Source organism: Emericellopsis atlantica (genome assembly GCF_019669845.1).
Source record: "Emericellopsis atlantica unplaced genomic scaffold F5Z01scaffold_26, whole genome shotgun sequence".
Lineage (NCBI taxonomy): Eukaryota > Fungi > Ascomycota > Sordariomycetes > Hypocreales > Bionectriaceae > Emericellopsis > Emericellopsis atlantica.
The window spans coordinates 319,232-335,118 of NW_025764728.1; the positions used below are offsets into that span (position 1 = coordinate 319,232).

Sequence of the window (15,887 nt, forward strand, 5' to 3'; positions counted from 1 at the left end):
GCCAGGTATTCGGGCTGGGGTCTTGCTCTCTCACTAGGTACCTTATAGTCGAACATATACTCAAAGTCTAAGTAAACCTGAAATCTTATTTTGACTTTGATACTACGAGAAACAGGGCAGACTTTCGTAGCTTAAAGTGTATTAATCAACCTAGCCGAGACCCCTAGTGTTCGCCCTCTTTCGGTCCGAGTCAATTTCTTCCGAGCATGTTGAAGCTGGTTCCCAAGATGACACGAGGGGATCAGCTGCTTGAAAAGAGTAGCAGCCTTTATTACAGCTTCAGTGCACTAAGCATTTTTGTTCTAAAAAATTTTGCGAGCGTGCTTAGTTGTCCACCGTCATGACGACAGCTCCCTTGCGCCCCTGATCGAGGCTGTCCAGAGCGCTCATGTCGTCCTGATCCAGAGCGAAGCCGAAGACATCGGCATTTTGCTTAATGCGACCAGCATTGTCGCTCTTGGGCAACGGCACGAACCCCTTTTGCAAAGACCATCGAATCAAGACCTGGTTCGGAGACACGTTGTGCTTCTCCGAGATCTTGACCAGTGTAGGATCCTCGGCTTTGGTGTTGCGCACGATGGGGCAGTACGCCTCAATCACGATGCCGTTCCTCTGGCAGTAGTCAACAATTTCGCGTTGCTGCGCCCATGGATGGAGCTAAAAGGGTGATACGAGTCAGAATATCCGCACGAGATATCGGGGCGACAAAAGACTGTACCTCAATCTGGTTGACGTGTGGCGGCCAGACCTGCGCAAACTGCTTCATCTCCTCAATGTGCTGGATGCCGTAGTTGCTCACGCCGATGCTCTTTGCCTTTCCTTCGCTGTAGAGCTTCTCGAGCGCGAGCCAGACCTCCTTCCTCTTGGCCGCGCCAAAGGCCGCATTGTGGATGAGGAACAAGTCGGCGTACCCAGTCTCACCTGGCGATGGGTCGAGCTTCTTCACGCTCTTCACGCAGCTCTCGTAGCTCTTGTCGACGGATCCACCCGCCGTGAGGATCTTGGTCGTCAGGAAGACGTCCTTGCGGGGAAGGCCTGATTTCTGGACGGCCTGGCCCACCTCCTCCTCGTTCTCATAGTACTGCGCCGTGTCGATGTGGCGGTAGCCCAGCTCGAGCGCAGTGAGGCAGGATTTCACGCAAGTATCATTTAGCGATTGGTAGACTCCAAACCCGATCTGGGGGATCTTGACCGAGTTGCCCATGTTCAGGGTGCTCGTGATGCTGGTGGGTGCCATCTTGATGGTGGTGATGTCACTGATGTGGACGCTGTGGCACGATGTGAGGACAGTTACTGCTGGCGAATTGGAAGCAGAATGAAGACACGAGTTGGTGAAGATGAAGGACCTGAGTATTTTTATCAAGTGTAAAAAGCAATGACATCAAGCGGAAGCATGCAGCGTCTCCGATTCTCCAGTCGTCACTCATTGATGTGTGCAGGTGAGGTGGAGCGAGGTGGGTAGCCAGCGTTGCCGCTTTACGGCCAGCTTTCATGTTGCCTGGCAGCCTGGGCGCGTCATAAATATGGAGGAGGCAGCTCTTCTCGTCGACATGGATCTGACTTTACAAACCGTAAACAATAAAACAAACAGCGGGAATTCAATCCCAGCCCACAGTATCTTCACTGTCGAGAACTCCCCATCGATCTCTTGATTTCCCTTGGGTGGCGACGAGGACGCTCCCTAAATGGCGCAGGAACTTTCCTACCCCCTTTGGATCGATTTCAATGAAAAAGAAACGAAGTCTGCATGCGAAGGATGCTACACTTATGCGAAATAAAGCCACAAGATGGTCTCCAGAGAACACGCTGAAAGAAACAGGACAAGGGCCAAAACCATCAACTGACGTATCGACGCGACATTGAAGGGCCATGGTGGTCTTGAATAGCTGCCACGACGTCCTCGGCAGATATGTATTCGCACCGCCAGCAAGCCTGGATGACCGAGGCGCACATGAGTCCTTGGAGTGGCGGGAACTCTCCCTTCCTGTACCTCTCTTCCACGTCCTCATCTTCTAGCTGGCTATAGGGTGGTACGCCGGCGGCAATTTCATAGAGACTGGATCCCAAGGCAAAGAGGTCTGTCTCCACGCTACATAAAGGGTCAGTCTTCATGTCTCGCGGGAGATAGTATCTTGTCGACTCCAAGCAAAGGGGATCTTTGACGTCTATCGCGCATCCAGATAGGTCGATGATCCGCAAGCCGAGATTCTTATCGAGCACCATATTTTCAGGTTTGATGTCGGCATGGATAATGTTGTGCGAATGAAGGAGTGCCACCGCCTCTGCAGCCTCAAAACACCAAGCGGCGCGTTGCGCATCTGAAATTGGCTGATCGGAGGCTAGGTATTTGCTCAATGTGCCGGTTGGCATGTATTCCAGCGTAACGAATGCATCATCAACGTCCAAAGAGTAATCAAACATCTGCACCAGTCTCGGGTGGATCTTGGGCAGCCACTGATAGACTTCGACTTCGCGACACAGCTGTTGAACTTGCCATTGCTTGTCGTAGCCTCTGTTTTGCGGGTGAGGAAATTTTCTGACACGATCACCTGGAGGAACGAGCTCGATGAATCCAGTGTTGCCCCATCCCAGACAATTGTTCTGTGACGTGGTAAGAGGATGGATTGCTTTCGTGAAAGCTATACCAGGTCAGCAAATGACTTACTATGCGCTCGGCAATCTCGTCAGGAAAAGTATATTCGTAGTTTTGGTCGTTTTTCTCCATAGTGTGAAGGATTTCCGCCGGCTCGTCGCGGTGATTTGGGAGGGAAGTGTGTATTAAATCAGAAACGACGCGAGGCGCGAGGCGCCAAATTAGCCGACCGTCATCAGACCTAGGGGAACATTTGTGTTACCGGTAGGACGGTACGGAGTACATAATCACTAGACTCGCAGTTACAGGGATGCGAAAGGGCAAATATATGCAGAGTGTGATAGGGTAGGTAGTAATTTTACAACTCCATCACAGAGAACTATGACACGGGTATTTATGGAAAACATTCTCAGTCAGCAATAAACACCGCTGCGCATTGGATTTCTCCTTTTCACAGTCAGGGGCTGGCAGCCACAAATCCCTCCAGCCACAAGCCACGTTTACACGCAGGTGCCTTCATCGAATCTTCACGCTGTCCCACGCGAGTTTGTTGATGGAAGCATTAGGTAAATTTTACCTCTCTTCCCCGCATCACGTAGAGATTGTTTGACGAAGTTCCGGCGCCTGGACTATCTGCAGTCTAACTTTTTTGTCTCTAGAACATGGCCTAGAAGTGTCCGAGCCCACCAGTCCACTGGCAGGCTCGGTTCCCCCACCGAGGAGCTCGCTTCTCACCCCGAACCCCACCATACCTCCTCACCCACTAGCTGAGTCGGTACGTGTCACCGAGATCGCTGTTCTCCATGCACTCTGTTCATCAAATTACGTCGCTAACTGGATCACGACAGTCATATCTTCTGCCTATCACGCACATGGCGTGCCGTTTGTGGCCACCGGTCCCACATTGATAATCGATTCCCCATGGGCACGAGATGGCCAAGGATAGGGACTCAACCTAGGGTCATCATTGGGTCTGACGCCGATAGGTCGTGGACTGATTCGTCCGTCTGATATAAAAGTCCATTCATGTCCTCGACCATGGACCGACTTTGTAACTCACGATCCGGTGTAAGCGTCCCATGACCACTCTTCCAACATAGCAAACACGAAATTTTCAAATCGACCCTCTTCCTCACTCCTCCTCTACCGACATTGGACATAGAGGCCTTTGGTTGCGCTCTACAGACCACCGCAGCTATGGCGACAACCGTCGATCTGGAGGACATGAAGCTGGACGAGCAAAACATGCCGACGACCATCACGTCGCATCAGAATGGGGAAATGGCGGACACCGAGAACCAGCTCAAGCGCGAGTTCAAGCCGCGCCAGGTCTTTATGTTCTCCATTGCCTGCGCCATTGGGACAGGTCTCGTCATCGGCTCCGGTACGGGCTTGTCCAGGGGCGGGCCTGGGAGTCTTCTGATCTCCTACATCATGGTGGGCGTGGCCGTCTTCTTCGTCATGACCAGCCTGGGCGAAATGGCTGCCTTTGTCCCCATGAACAAGGGCTTCGCAGGCTACGCCAGTCGCATGGTTGACCCTGCTTTTGGGTGAGTGGCTGCCAAAAAAAAGTTGCCTCTCGTGCCGTATCTGACTGTCACGTAGCTTCGCCACAGGATGGAACTACTTCTTCAAGTACATGATCGCCGCGCCCGCCAATCTCACGGCAGCTGGACTCGTCATCCAATACTGGCGCCCCGACCTCAATGTAGCCATATGGGTCGCGGTCTTTGGCGTGGCCATCATCACCATCAACGTGCTGCACGTCTCCATGATTGGCGAGACGGAGTTCTGGCTAGGCGCCACCAAGATCCTCGTCTTAATCATCCTCATCATCTCCTGTCTCGTTGTCGCCCTGGGCGGCGGCCCCAACCACGTCCGCACTGGCTTTCACTACTGGTCTGACCCTGGCGCCTTCAAGGAGTACCTCGCTGTGGGCTCTCTTGGTCGTTTCTTGGGTTTCTGGGCGTGTGTGTGCCAGGCTTGCTTCGCTTATGTTGGCACAGAGGTTGTTGGCATGACCTTTGGCGAGACACCGAACCCGCGCAAGAACATCCCTCGCGCCGTGAAGCAGACGTTTTGGAGAATCGCCGTGTTCTACATTCTTGCTGTCGTGGTGCTGGGAATGGCTGTCCCCAGCGATAATGAATTGCTCATTGGCGCCACGAAAAAATCGACGAGTGCTGGTGAGTGCTCGCTGCATCTGACTATGCCAAGATAGCTAACATGGTCGGTTCCAGACGCGTCTCCCTTTGTCGTGGCCGTTCGTCTTGCTGGCATCGCCGTACTACCAGACTTTGTGAACGCCTCGCTGCTTGTCTTTACACTGAGTGCCGCCTGCACAGGTATTTGAAGCCCTCCAGAATTTGGCCCATGAGCCACAAGGGATAACCAGCTGACTGAGAAATAGATATTTACTGCGCTTCCCGATCCCTCTATGGACTGGCCCGAGACAAACAAGCACCCGCTATCTTTGGCAAGACGTTGAAAAACGGCAATCCGATCTGGGCCACGGCTGTGAGCTCATGCTCGGTCGCCTTGGGGTTCCTGAACGCCAGCAAGTCCTCTGGAACTGTCTTTCAATACCTGGTCAGCCTGGTCACCATCTTCTCCGTGTTGAACTGGTTTGCCATCCTGGTGTCTTTCCTATTCTTCCGCCGCGCCCTCAAGGCGCAGAGAATCACGCCCTCGATGCTCCCCTACTCCTCCATCGGACAGCCCTGGGGCGCATGCTATGCCCTGTTCATATCGTGCAGTGTCATCATGTTCAGTGGCTATGATGCATTCATGGGTCACTTCCAGGTCGATGTCTTTGTGCTGAAGTATCTGGGTGTTGCTTTGTTCATGCTGAACACTGTCGGCTGGAAAGTCTGGAAGAAGACACGAATGGTAAAGCCAGATCAGACGGACCTGATCACGGGACGGCGGGAGTTTCAAGAGACCGAGTTCCCCAACGAACAACAGTGGAACGAGGGCTTTTGGCGAAAGCTTCTCCGCAAGGGCAGAATCGGTTCTTGAATCAGGAGATCGGGCCAGTAAAGTTAAGAGTATCTACATCGCAGAAGGGCCTCTTGGCTGCAGAGTGTTACACGATATCGCAATCTTACAAGAGTTACTTTACTGTAAGCCTGTCTCGTCTTCAAAGTCGCCACCATCCCAGTTCTGCAGGCTCGTTTCCCACAACCAGTCTCCTCCCAGTAAGTTCGAGTCCATTTCGACGATTGGATAGCGACCGATCATGTCAGCAATCGAGAGAAAGTCTGCAGAAGCAAGACCCTCGTCAATGTTGCCTAGATCATCATGTTCATGTTGCCTGCTCTCTTGGGCTTGCTCGCCGAACGAGGATGCAGCGTGCCGAGCGACGAGTCCCAAGATCTCTTGGAGTCTTTCAAGCTCCTGAAGGCGGAAACGTGCTGCGACGCTGCCGCTTTCCTCTAGGGCTCCTATGATCTCGAGCGCATGCTCGAACCAGCCTGAATCCATGACATCGGGGAAAGGGTGGATGGCGTTGGTCAACATCAAGATGAAGGCTGCCGAGAACGCATACTCTAGATCGAAAGGTAGAAATGAGTCTACAGGCCGTCAGAGGTGAAGATCTATCGCCTAAAATGGAGGACTGAGACTCACCGAGCAAGTCGCGCGATTGCAATGCACTGAGGATGCGAAGAGACTTGTTGGCTGACTCGCATGAGGCATGCAGAAGACTGATGACTGGGTGCGCAATTTCACGCACTTTCCCTTGCACTCCCTTCTGCTGGGACAGTCGTTCGCGTAGCAAACACATGAGAAGCGGCCTCGTAGCAAGTATGATGCACTGTAGTCTTCAGTGTCAGTTGACCGCGCCACGCGCCACGTCACTGCCTCACGAACCTGATGGTAGCACAAGTTCAGAGTCCCCGACATTCTGTTGACGGGGATTGATCCGTCAATGCTCAAGTCAGTTGATGTGGCAATTGTCTCGGCCAGGCGGGCGAGCTCTCGCAACGTGGACTGCACAATGCGCAAGAAGGACGTTGGCAATCTTCCATCCACGGCATAGACAGCTGGTGACTGTCAGCAGATAATACGCAGCACCCAGATCAAGGCAAGCTTACTATCAATGACCTTTCCAATAAGCCTGGAAAGCTTGATGTGCATGTCGAGCGCAGCGAGTTTAAGCGGAGAGGCGTAGAGGTTCCTCGGAAGACTAGCAGTAATAGCAGCATCGCTGACTTGCGTTGGCGTTCCCATCAGATACGAGAGTTTGCGGTCGAGGATGTATAGTGTCCACCAAGCGCTCTTTTGCCGATCATTCGAGCGCTGGGTGTCGGCGCCGTCAATGGAGTCGTGATGAATGCCACAGCCGAGAGCGACGCGCAAAGCAATGCCTAGCTAGACATGTTGCGTTAGCAATACCACTCAGCTTGTCTTAGGGCTGGGTATTGACTCACGTATATGAAAGCCTTGAAGCGGTGATCGACGGACTGGAGATAAAGAGCAATCCCGCAGCAGACTTCGATGGTGAGAACTGGGTCGGCATACAGTTCGCCAACACTCGGCAGTATCTCCATGGCGTGTAAGAAGTACTTCTTCCCATATGGCGCAGCTTTTGGCAGTCCCCGGTGCAGTAAAGCTTTTCCCAGGGCTATGATGACAAAGTATTGAGAAAGCCAGAGTCTCGAAGTCATCGACGAGAGCTCCGCACCGTTCTCGTACAGCGACATGAGCTTCTCCATGAACACGGTTTCGTCGAACAGATGATAGGTCTGTCCAATGTGAAACTTGACCGTGTTTGTGAGGTATATTGCATAGTCCAGTGGAGGCAGCGTCCCGATATCCAGGCTGCTGATGTTGACTGGGTTGTTCGGTATGTCCAGCGGAAAGGCGACCCCGTCAGGATTCTGGGGTACCTCGGGAGACTCGTGGTACTGCAGATGCTCCTTGAGTATTCTCACGACGTGACGACTGTACGCCCAAGTGGATGAAGGTCCGAGGAAGCCTGTGGTGAAGAATTAGTACGAACGCCACACCTCTTCCAAGGCTGGCTTCACTCACGTTTGTGGCCTCGAGCATCCGTGAGAAACTTTGAGGGCGATACAACGAGGGGATTCTTCATGGAATGGTCCACATTGTCGTCAGAGTCGGCAAACTCGACCTCCTCCCTATCCCCAGGGTGAGCTGAGCGATGGCCATGTGATGAGGATGCTGTCACTGCACGAGTTCTGGTCAGTAAATGGAATGAACCATGAATCTATGGGCGGTGCGCGATCAGCTTGCACGTCCAGTGGACCGACGTACCTCGTCGCTTCGGCGGCCTCAGTCTATCTTCAGAGTCTATACTCTCGACCTTTCTCTTGAGCTCTTGTAGTTCCCTGCATGCGAACGTCAGGTGAATGGGCTCGACGTTGCCGCTGAGTCACATACCTCTTCGACACGAGCACCTTCTTGTCGTCAGAGTCAAAGATGCATCGCTCAGCGCGGCGCGTGCAATTGACACATGGAGACGTCCCCGAGCACCGTACTTTGCGGTCCCGGCATTGTATGCAACTGAGTGAAGATGATCAGTCCTCGCCATCCCGGGATTCACAATGGCCACGAGCCGGGTACGGCTGGGGCCACTCACGCTGGTGTCTTGCGCTTGCTTTTCGTCACAGAGGAGCAACCGCCCCTGCTAGTGGTCTCAGCGCCATCCATGTCCGCGGGGTCAATTGCCTTCTACTGCAGGTATTGACGAGTAATTGGTCAAGGACTGCTGGAGGCATGAATGGTGGAGGAGGAGCAAAAGAGGCTCACCATTCACCTCGTCCCCGCCACTGGATAAGATCCCGTGTTTTATTTCAATTGGGAGTCGACCCTGTTGATTAGCGTGAGATTAGTGTGTGGGGTGAGCGAGGCATCATCCGGCGACAATGAATGAAGAAATACCACATCCAGCAATTCCGGCGCAGATGCACGACTCATGTCCCGTGAAGCACGAGAGCGAGGATGTGAAGTTGACAAATGCCAAAAAGCTGCTGCCGTCTCCAGCGACAGCGCAGCCACCAGACCAGACCGCGCGGCCACTCGTGGTTTATTGAATTACTAGCCCAGAGGAAAACATCCAGAGACAGTCAGAAGCTTCAATTATCCTCGCTGTCTATTGCGATCCAGTCGACGTCGGCTCTGGAATAGCCGCAGAGCACTTGGCAGCTCCTTGGGCTATTAACCCAGAGTCTTGCTGGCCCAAGATGTATCGCACACCAAGAGTGTTGATGGCCCATTGATGAATATCATCCTGGCCATATATCCCTGCCAGTCCCATGACCTTTCCATTGCTTTTACACGCAGCCGACACCTTCTCCAGAGCCGTCCTAAAGGTCTCAGTGCGGAAGCCGCCTGGCACTCCCAGCTCGATGGCCAGGTCATTGGACCCAATCAACAAGACGTCGACTCCCTGGACTGCTGCAATGTCTTCCACACTCTCGACACCTTCTTGCGTCTCGATCATGACTACCACCGTCGAGGCAGAGGTATTGCTGTCCTCCACCACAGTCTCTGCCGGCGTTGCCTTGTAATTAAACACGGGTAGCTGGCCGGTCATCGAACGGAGACCCAGAGGGGGGTACTTTGCAATCGACACGCATGCTTTGGCTTCTTCTATTGCGATGAATTAGAGAATCTAGCAAAATGTCGCTGTGATTTTTGGGCCTGTGGAATGACTTACTGGACGAAGATATGTGCGGAAAGACGACTCCCATGGCTCCAGCGTCCATGACCTTCTGTACATAGCCATTGCCGCACTGATAAGGCACGCGCACAAAGGGCGTCAGGCCTGCCAACAGGGCGGCTGTGCTCATGTTGCCTGCATCAGTAATGGAAAGGGCAGAGTGCTCCAGATCGATGAAGAGACTATCAAACCCTCCATTCTGCGCGAGATAGACAATGTTCGGATTCGTCACGAGGCGCACACCAAAGGCCTGGAAGAAAGCCGCTTTAGCCAACAATCAAGATTGCACTTCGAGGTGATTTGACATATCTTACCTTGCAGACCTGACCAGCAGCGCTGCGGATATTAAGGGCGTTAGGGCAGGAGACCATCTTGAATTCTCTGGGCGAATAACGCGAAATTGGAAAACAAAGCTCGATCACAAGTAGTAAAGTTAGTAGCCGCGGTGGAAACAATCACTGATCAATCAATGATCGGTTTTTGTGTGTGTCAAGGCAGGGGGCAGTCATCTTATGCCACTTGCAAGGCTAGGTAAGTAGGTATGCATGTTCTTCCGTGGACACATGCTTGCCAACATTAACCAGGCGACTTCGGCAAGCACCTCAAGCGAATCTTGAGTCCCGAAATGTCAGAGGCAACGTGAAAAGCCTCGGTCACGCCATCCGGATCGTGGAGTGTGGAATCTCTGGATGCTCGGTCCCTGACACCGAACTCCACCTCGGGACGGTCGCCGAGGGGAGCCCCTATTTTCAATTGTTGGCATGCTCGGCATGGAAACCGCAGCAAAGTCATGGATCCCTCATTGCCATTCAAATATTGATTGATAAGTGATGGCCGTGCAACCCAATTGCAGAATGGCAAGACGCGACGGAGCGAGTAGTCGAGTACGCCCGTAATCCCGACAATCAGCATCAGCAACTCCAAGTTTACATGTGGTAGTCACTGAGGTCTCAAGATTCTCACCATGGGGTTCGAACACATTCAGCCTGGGCCTCCGGATCCCATGTACACTTTGAAGTACAAGGCCGACAATGACACGAGCAGTGAAAAGGTCGATCTAGGTGTGGGCATCTACCGTGACGAGGAAGGCCACTACCAAGGTCTCGAGAGCGTGAAACAAGTGAGACTCTCCAACCAGACTCCACGAGGAGACTCAAGATCAGGAAGACTCACATTGCCGTGTACTTTTAGGCCGAATCGGAGCTCTTCAAGGCAGATCCTGGCCATGACGTGAGTATGTTTCAATTCGTGTGGTGGTATAACACACAGTTGACACACGACAGTATGAAATGACAACCGGAAACCAAGACTTCCTTGCTCAGGCTTCACAGACAGTGTTTGGCAAGAAATCCATCGCTTTTGACAAGGTAATCATAGCGGCTGCAACACATCGCCTCCAACACCACTTTGTCGAATGTCCAGCTGACTGTTCCCCAGGTTGCATCTGTCCAGACCATTTCAGGGACTGGTGCTGTACACCTCGCCGCCTTGTTCATTGCCCAATGTATGTCTTCCAAAACAGCCGTCTACGTCGGCGTGCCGACATGGGGCAACTATCGCCCGGCGATGGAGCTCGTTGGGCTGCGACAACTGGAATATCCTTATCTCGACGAGGAAACCCGCACATTCGACCACGAGACTACACTTGAAGTAATCCGCACTGCTGAGCCGTCGAGCGTATTTGTGCTGCAAGCATGTTGCCACAATCCCACCGCATGCGACCCGACACCAGCGCAATGGGAAGAGATTATCGAACTGCTGCATGCCGGCAAACACATTCCACTCTTCGACATGGCATATCAGGGGCTTGGCGATGGTATCGATGAAGATGCGTACGCCGTCCGCGCCGCTGCTCGAAAGGGTCTTAACATGTTCGTGTGCCAGTCCTTCTCCAAGAACATGGCGCTGTACGGCGAGCGTTGCGGCGCGCTGCATGTCGCATGCGAAAGCAGCGCGGTAGCTGCCAATGTTCATGACCGACTTCGATGCCTCTTGCGATGGGAGGTTTCTTCTGCGCCGATTTATGGCTCACGGCTCGCGAACATTGTGTTGCAGAACGACGAGCTCAAGCAAACCTGGTGAGGACTGCCTGTTGTCATGTGGGCACATGAAGCAGGCGCTGACTGAATCACAGGGAGGCCGAACTAGGCACTATGCGGAAACGCCTCGGGCAGCTAAGGAGGCAGCTGTTCATCCTTCTCACTGAGAAATTCCAGGTATGCAGTCGACTAGAGCCGCCACCGGTGCCCCTGAGACTAATACGTCGCTTTTAGACACCAGGCGATTGGACACACATTACTCGGGAGAAGGGCTTGTTCTCGTGAGTCTGGGATTGCAACTTTGAAAACGAATACTCGCTGACCAGATCAAAGGTACCTAAAGATAAGCCGAAAGCAATGCATAATCCTCGTGGATGAACACCACATCTATCTCCCAGAGAACGGAAGAATCAATGTCTCGGGTTTGAACTCCCAGAACGTGATGCGAGTGGCCCAGGCAATCGACAGCATTGTTCGAGACGAACAAAGTAGTCACGTGGCTATGGCAAAGACCAGGCTCTAGGAACAAGCCATAGGGGGCCTGCGAGGGGGACGAAAATAAGGATCGATAGCAATCAATTGATTCAATCAAGATCGATGATGGCAAGGATCCAGAAAAGATCTCAATGAGAGTCTGAGACTCTGAACTCTCCACAGAAGCCAACTGGCCAAAACCTGAAAGACCAACCTCACTGTGCTCAAACATCAGCAATGGCTTTTCCTCAACGCCAGCCATGTCGTCGGAAGGCGACTGGAGTTCAACAAGACTCCAACTACGAGACGTGATGTGGCCAGCAAAAGCGGCGCCCGTTCTAGCCGATTAACAGTGTCTCGAAGCCGCATGTCTTGCCGCCATATGTAACATGACGTGCTGCATTTTGCACAACTTCTTCGTCTATGCGCTAGAATACTGCCAGTCCGTCAACAGTGACAAGTCGATCATCGAATTGTGTCGCAGAGCAATTTAATTGGATTCAATTATGCATTATAGCCTCCGGATGGTACTGTGGGCACAGGAGGCCCGTCTTCCCAGAAGTCGATGATCTCACGAATGCTATTTTGAATCTGGGGACCAAGTGACATGGCGACCAACATGAAGTTGGCATCGCCACCCTTCCTACCATGGCATTCTGATTTTGAGCTCATATCTTCCATCCTGGGAGATAGTTCACGATGGGAATCTGGGATGCGACACCTCAGCCGACGTATTTCACCTGCACGCTCGCGCAGGCGATACAATTGAGGGCGCAGGATGGCTGTCAGCAGCCGGCCTTTACGACTGTGCTGGACCTCCTCGAGAAACAGTCCATCGTATTGCCACAAGCCCTGGCCCTAGGTTTCGCGGACTTCACCTCGGGCAATTCAGCAGCCTCATGTGCGTTGCATAAGAGGGCCAAGCTGGACTGGCTGACACGGGACCAGGCATCATCACTTTCCAGCGACTTCATGCCCTGTCCTACTACGCGGCTGAAACCTTGAAAGACCGGGTGGAACAGACCTCAAAGCCTGGCAACATAGGATTGCTCTGTGTCAGCGGAATCGAGTACACGCTGACATGGCTCGGCCTGGTGCGTCTGGGCTATTCCGTGCTCTTCATTGCGTAAGGACTCCAATGGACGACCCGTCATCCATGAACAATCGATGCTGATAACGATTCCAGCCCTCAGCTGGAGCCCAAAGCCATTGAGAGTCTTTGTGACACGCTGCAGGTCAAGACCGTATTTGTTCATGGCAAATTTCGTGATCGCGTGTCCTCACTGTCGGGACATCTCGACATTCAGGATGTTCCGGAATACGACTCTGGCGTCGACTTGTCCACGTTCAACTTGCAGAGTAGCGATGAGAAAGTACCAGAGGTGGCTTATTACTGCCACACATCAGGTACATCGTCAGGCCAGCCCAAGCCCGTCCCACAGTACCACGAGGGCATGATCGCTGCCCTGCACCCAATACACAGTGAAGACAGACACGCCACATTCTCGACAACTCCGCTATATCACGGCGGATTCCCAGACTGCTTCCGAGCATGGAGCAGCGGCAGCATGGTATGGTTCTTCACTGAAGGCGCGGCGCCCATCACTGGCCGCAACGTACACAAGGCAGTCCGGTTTGCCCAGGAAGCGACTGGCGGGCCTCTGATCAAGTACTTCTCTTCCGTGCCGTACATCTTGCAGCTGCTCGCCGAGGAAGAACGGGGTCTGGCGCTCCTGCGGGAAATGGACATTGTCGGCGTCGGCGGTGCAGCCCTCGCGACAAAGGCTGGCGACGACCTCGTTGCCGCGGGTGTCAACCTTGTGTCGCGCATGGGAAGCGCCGAATGCGGATTTCTCATGTCCTCGCATCGCGACTTCGGCAAGGACAAGGAGTGGCAGTATCTGCGAGCAGTGCAGGATGTTCGACTTCTTCAATTTGAACCGCAGGGTGACGGGTTGTCCGAGCTGGTCGTGAAGCCCTCGTGGCCATGCCTGGTCAAGACGAACCGGGATGACGGCTCCTATGCGACCAGCGACTTGTTTGAACCGCATCCCACGATCGCCAATGCCTGGCGCTACCACAGCCGTGCAGATGCGCAGATCACACTCGCCAACGGCAAGAAGTTTGATCCGTCACCAGTGGAGGCTAGCATTGTGGCATCCAGCCGGATGCTCGTGGATGTTCTGGTCTTTGGAGGCGGTCGAGAGTACGCGGGCGCTCTCCTCTTTGTCAAAGACGGCGAGTCTGCGACTGACGAGGACATCATGAATGAGCTGTGGCCAGTCATCAGGGACTTGAATGACGCGAGCCAGAGCCACACCCGGATTTCCAAAGCCATGCTTCGCGTGGTACGTGCCGGTTATCGACCCCTGGAGAAGAGCAGCAAAGGGACTATCATCCGATCACATGCCGAGAAAACGTATGCCCAGAGTATAGAGGCGCTCTACTCTGGTTCAAACACAAGTGTTCATATCGGCGATGGCGACATTTCCACCATTGTCGGGGATTGTTTCTTTGAGGTCACTGGAAAACAACTCGATCCCGAGATCGACTTGTATCAGCAAGGCGTTGACTCGATCACCTGTGTCCAAGTACGCAAGATTCTCGAGTGCCGAGTTCTAGGGCAGACGAAGAGCTTGCCATTGAACATCATTTATGATCAAGGCACAATCTTGGGTCTCGAAAGATTCCTGAAGGATGCCTCCTCAGATGGCCAAGTCCACGGGGTCAATGGCAATGATCACACCGGCGTGCATCAGAGAATGCGTGATCTCGTCACCAAGTACAGCCGCCGCCTTGGGGGTTTCAATGCCGAGAAGCATCGAACACGCCAACTGAGGCCCAGGACTGTACTCCTGACAGGAGGAACCGGTTTCCTCGGGAGCCATATCTTGGATCTGCTGAGCAGAGACCCGGACGTCCAGCGCGTATACTGTCTTCTGCGGGCCGACACGGACGCGACCGCCCATCAACGTGTATCGCAGTCGTTAAACGATCGAAAGCTCGCTCCCATTACCGAAACGACTGCCTGTGTCTCATCAAACCTGGGTGATGGGAACCTGGGATTGTCCCCCGAAGCAAAAGAGCTCCTGCGCAAGAACCCTCCCACGCATATAATCCATGCGGCTTGGGCTGTCAACTTTGCTCTCCGGCTTGACTCTTTCGAGTCACAGATCGCAAGCACCGCCAATCTGCTCAACTTTGCAGCAGAGTCTGGAGCCCACTTCACCTTTGTCAGTTCGACTGCCGCTGTCACCGAGTCGAGCGTCAGTCCTATACCAGAGACTCTGTCGCAAGATCCAGCGGACGCATCACCGCTCGGGTATTCGCAGTCGAAGTGGGTGGCTGAGCATGTATGTGCAGCAGCAGCTAGACAGGCACTCCAATCTTCTAGTTTAGGACGCGCCGTTGGCGACTGTCCCGTTTCGGTTGTACGTGTTGGGCAGCTGTGCTCAAATACCATGGGTATCTGGAACATGTCCGAAGCATATCCGCTGATGCTCTCGACGGCGCGGATCACCGGATGCCTGCCCAGGCTGGAGAATGAAGTCCTCAACTGGCTGCCCGTGGAAGTCGCTGCACAGGCCGTGATGGAGGCTTCGATAGCACAGCGTGGTCAAGCCACCGACGACGTGCTTCACATCCTCAACTCTAACGAGACACTGACATGGACCCAACTGCTCGACTGGATACAAAAAGAAAACAGGTCCCAGAGCGCAGAGCTTGATCTAGTGGCGCCACGGCAGTGGCTCTCTCGTCTCGATGAGGCGTTGCTGCAGCATCCAGAGCACCCATCCCAAGCCCTTCTTGGGCTGTGGAAGAGGGGAATGTCTGGGGAGTCTCGACCAGAGCATAAGGCGCCATTGCAATTCAGCATGGATGTGACAAAGGCTGCTCTGCCTGTCATGGCCAACGTCGTTCCACTAGATAAAAACAGGATCGTGCGCACGTGGCGGTGGGTGCAACAGCAGAGGTCGTGAGTTGAAGAGGCGAGTCGCGGAAGATTAGGCGGCTCAACTGCATGAACAAATTTTGCATTTCTATTACGTCTATTCTTCACGCCTTTTGGGTATTTTCATTTCTTCATTTTCAACCC

General features: G+C 53.4%; 7 protein-coding genes across 7 annotated transcripts; 3 read left to right on the forward strand and 4 right to left on the reverse strand.

The window, feature by feature from the left end:
* Window positions 1–77: 77 nt before the first annotated feature.
* Window positions 78–1,432, reverse strand: F5Z01DRAFT_663222 (NADP-dependent oxidoreductase domain-containing protein). Its single transcript, XM_046264021.1, has 2 exons — window positions 719–1,432; window positions 78–657 (listed from the first exon to the last, which is right to left on the reverse strand). The coding sequence occupies exons 1-2, from the start codon at window positions 1,235–1,237 to the stop codon at window positions 325–327; spliced, it is 852 nt and encodes a 283-aa protein (XP_046115558.1). The 5' UTR covers window positions 1,238–1,432; the 3' UTR covers window positions 78–324.
* On the reverse strand, window positions 1,411–2,839 carry F5Z01DRAFT_663224 (kinase-like domain-containing protein). The gene is made up of 2 exons (XM_046264022.1): window positions 2,666–2,839; window positions 1,411–2,601 (listed from the first exon to the last, which is right to left on the reverse strand). The coding sequence occupies exons 1-2, from the start codon at window positions 2,723–2,725 to the stop codon at window positions 1,837–1,839; spliced, it is 825 nt and encodes a 274-aa protein (XP_046115559.1). The 5' UTR covers window positions 2,726–2,839; the 3' UTR covers window positions 1,411–1,836.
* Window positions 2,840–3,665: 826 nt separating this feature from the next.
* Window positions 3,666–5,661, forward strand: F5Z01DRAFT_273643 (dicarboxylic amino acid permease). The gene is made up of 4 exons (XM_046258700.1): window positions 3,666–4,143; window positions 4,199–4,779; window positions 4,834–4,938; window positions 5,004–5,661. Exons 1-4 carry the CDS (start codon window positions 3,791–3,793, stop codon window positions 5,609–5,611), a joined length of 1,647 nt encoding a protein of 548 aa, XP_046115560.1. The 5' UTR covers window positions 3,666–3,790; the 3' UTR covers window positions 5,612–5,661.
* Window positions 5,661–8,373, reverse strand: F5Z01DRAFT_273665 (uncharacterized protein). The gene is made up of 9 exons (XM_046258701.1): window positions 8,196–8,373; window positions 7,997–8,119; window positions 7,871–7,944; window positions 7,628–7,783; window positions 7,024–7,571; window positions 6,688–6,964; window positions 6,464–6,636; window positions 6,221–6,407; window positions 5,661–6,165 (listed from the first exon to the last, which is right to left on the reverse strand). Exons 1-9 carry the CDS (start codon window positions 8,264–8,266, stop codon window positions 5,711–5,713), a joined length of 2,064 nt encoding a protein of 687 aa, XP_046115561.1. The 5' UTR covers window positions 8,267–8,373; the 3' UTR covers window positions 5,661–5,710.
* A 199-nt stretch (window positions 8,374–8,572) lies between these two features.
* F5Z01DRAFT_273685 (Pyruvate/Phosphoenolpyruvate kinase-like domain-containing protein) lies at window positions 8,573–9,751 on the reverse strand. Its single transcript, XM_046258702.1, has 3 exons — window positions 9,593–9,751; window positions 9,276–9,528; window positions 8,573–9,208 (listed from the first exon to the last, which is right to left on the reverse strand). The coding sequence occupies exons 1-3, from the start codon at window positions 9,647–9,649 to the stop codon at window positions 8,709–8,711; spliced, it is 810 nt and encodes a 269-aa protein (XP_046115562.1). The 5' UTR covers window positions 9,650–9,751; the 3' UTR covers window positions 8,573–8,708.
* A 491-nt stretch (window positions 9,752–10,242) lies between these two features.
* F5Z01DRAFT_683218 (aspartate aminotransferase) lies at window positions 10,243–11,840 on the forward strand (the record flags this gene model as incomplete). Its single annotated transcript, XM_046265830.1, has 7 exons — window positions 10,243–10,398; window positions 10,470–10,508; window positions 10,562–10,645; window positions 10,701–11,356; window positions 11,413–11,494; window positions 11,552–11,598; window positions 11,651–11,840. The coding sequence occupies 7 exons, from the start codon at window positions 10,243–10,245 to the stop codon at window positions 11,838–11,840; spliced, it is 1,254 nt and encodes a 417-aa protein (XP_046115563.1).
* A 650-nt stretch (window positions 11,841–12,490) lies between these two features.
* Window positions 12,491–15,883, forward strand: F5Z01DRAFT_692015 (uncharacterized protein; the record flags this gene model as incomplete). The annotated part of the gene is made up of 3 exons (XM_046266174.1): window positions 12,491–12,692; window positions 12,740–12,917; window positions 12,978–15,883. The coding sequence occupies 3 exons, from the start codon at window positions 12,491–12,493 to the stop codon at window positions 15,769–15,771; spliced, it is 3,174 nt and encodes a 1,057-aa protein (XP_046115564.1). The 3' UTR covers window positions 15,772–15,883.
* Between the last annotated feature and the right edge of the window lie 4 nt (window positions 15,884–15,887).

What these genes read in the sequence shown, in the direction of transcription:
- F5Z01DRAFT_273643 (XM_046258700.1), top strand. Translation starts at nt 3,791, where the DNA reads ATGGCGACAACCGTCGATCTGGAGGACATGAAGCTGGACGAGCAAAAC. An exon ending in ATGGTTGACCCTGCTTTTGG is followed by an intron (nt 4,144 to 4,198) that starts GTGAGTGGCTGC and finishes ACTGTCACGTAG; the next exon opens with CTTCGCCACAGGATGGAACT. An exon ending in ACTGAGTGCCGCCTGCACAG is followed by an intron (nt 4,939 to 5,003) that starts GTATTTGAAGCC and finishes ACTGAGAAATAG; the next exon opens with ATATTTACTGCGCTTCCCGA.
- F5Z01DRAFT_273665 (XM_046258701.1), bottom strand. Translation starts at nt 8,266, where the DNA reads ATGGATGGCGCTGAGACCACTAGCAGGGGCGGTTGCTCCTCTGTGACG. An exon ending in AGCAAGCGCAAGACACCAGC is followed by an intron (nt 8,120 to 8,195) that starts GTGAGTGGCCCC and finishes ATCTTCACTCAG; the next exon opens with TTGCATACAATGCCGGGACC. An exon ending in GGATGCTCGAGGCCACAAAC is followed by an intron (nt 7,572 to 7,627) that starts GTGAGTGAAGCC and finishes TCTTCACCACAG; the next exon opens with GCTTCCTCGGACCTTCATCC.
- F5Z01DRAFT_663224 (XM_046264022.1), bottom strand. Translation starts at nt 2,725, where the DNA reads ATGGAGAAAAACGACCAAAACTACGAATATACTTTTCCTGACGAGATT. An exon ending in ACGAGATTGCCGAGCGCATA is followed by an intron (nt 2,602 to 2,665) that starts GTAAGTCATTTG and finishes ACCACGTCACAG; the next exon opens with AACAATTGTCTGGGATGGGG.
- F5Z01DRAFT_273685 (XM_046258702.1), bottom strand. Translation starts at nt 9,649, where the DNA reads ATGGTCTCCTGCCCTAACGCCCTTAATATCCGCAGCGCTGCTGGTCAG. An exon ending in CTGCTGGTCAGGTCTGCAAG is followed by an intron (nt 9,529 to 9,592) that starts GTAAGATATGTC and finishes GCTTTCTTCCAG; the next exon opens with GCCTTTGGTGTGCGCCTCGT. An exon ending in TCCGCACATATCTTCGTCCA is followed by an intron (nt 9,209 to 9,275) that starts GTAAGTCATTCC and finishes TCATCGCAATAG; the next exon opens with AAGAAGCCAAAGCATGCGTG.
- F5Z01DRAFT_663222 (XM_046264021.1), bottom strand. Translation starts at nt 1,237, where the DNA reads ATGGCACCCACCAGCATCACGAGCACCCTGAACATGGGCAACTCGGTC. An exon ending in CACACGTCAACCAGATTGAG is followed by an intron (nt 658 to 718) that starts GTACAGTCTTTT and finishes TCACCCTTTTAG; the next exon opens with CTCCATCCATGGGCGCAGCA.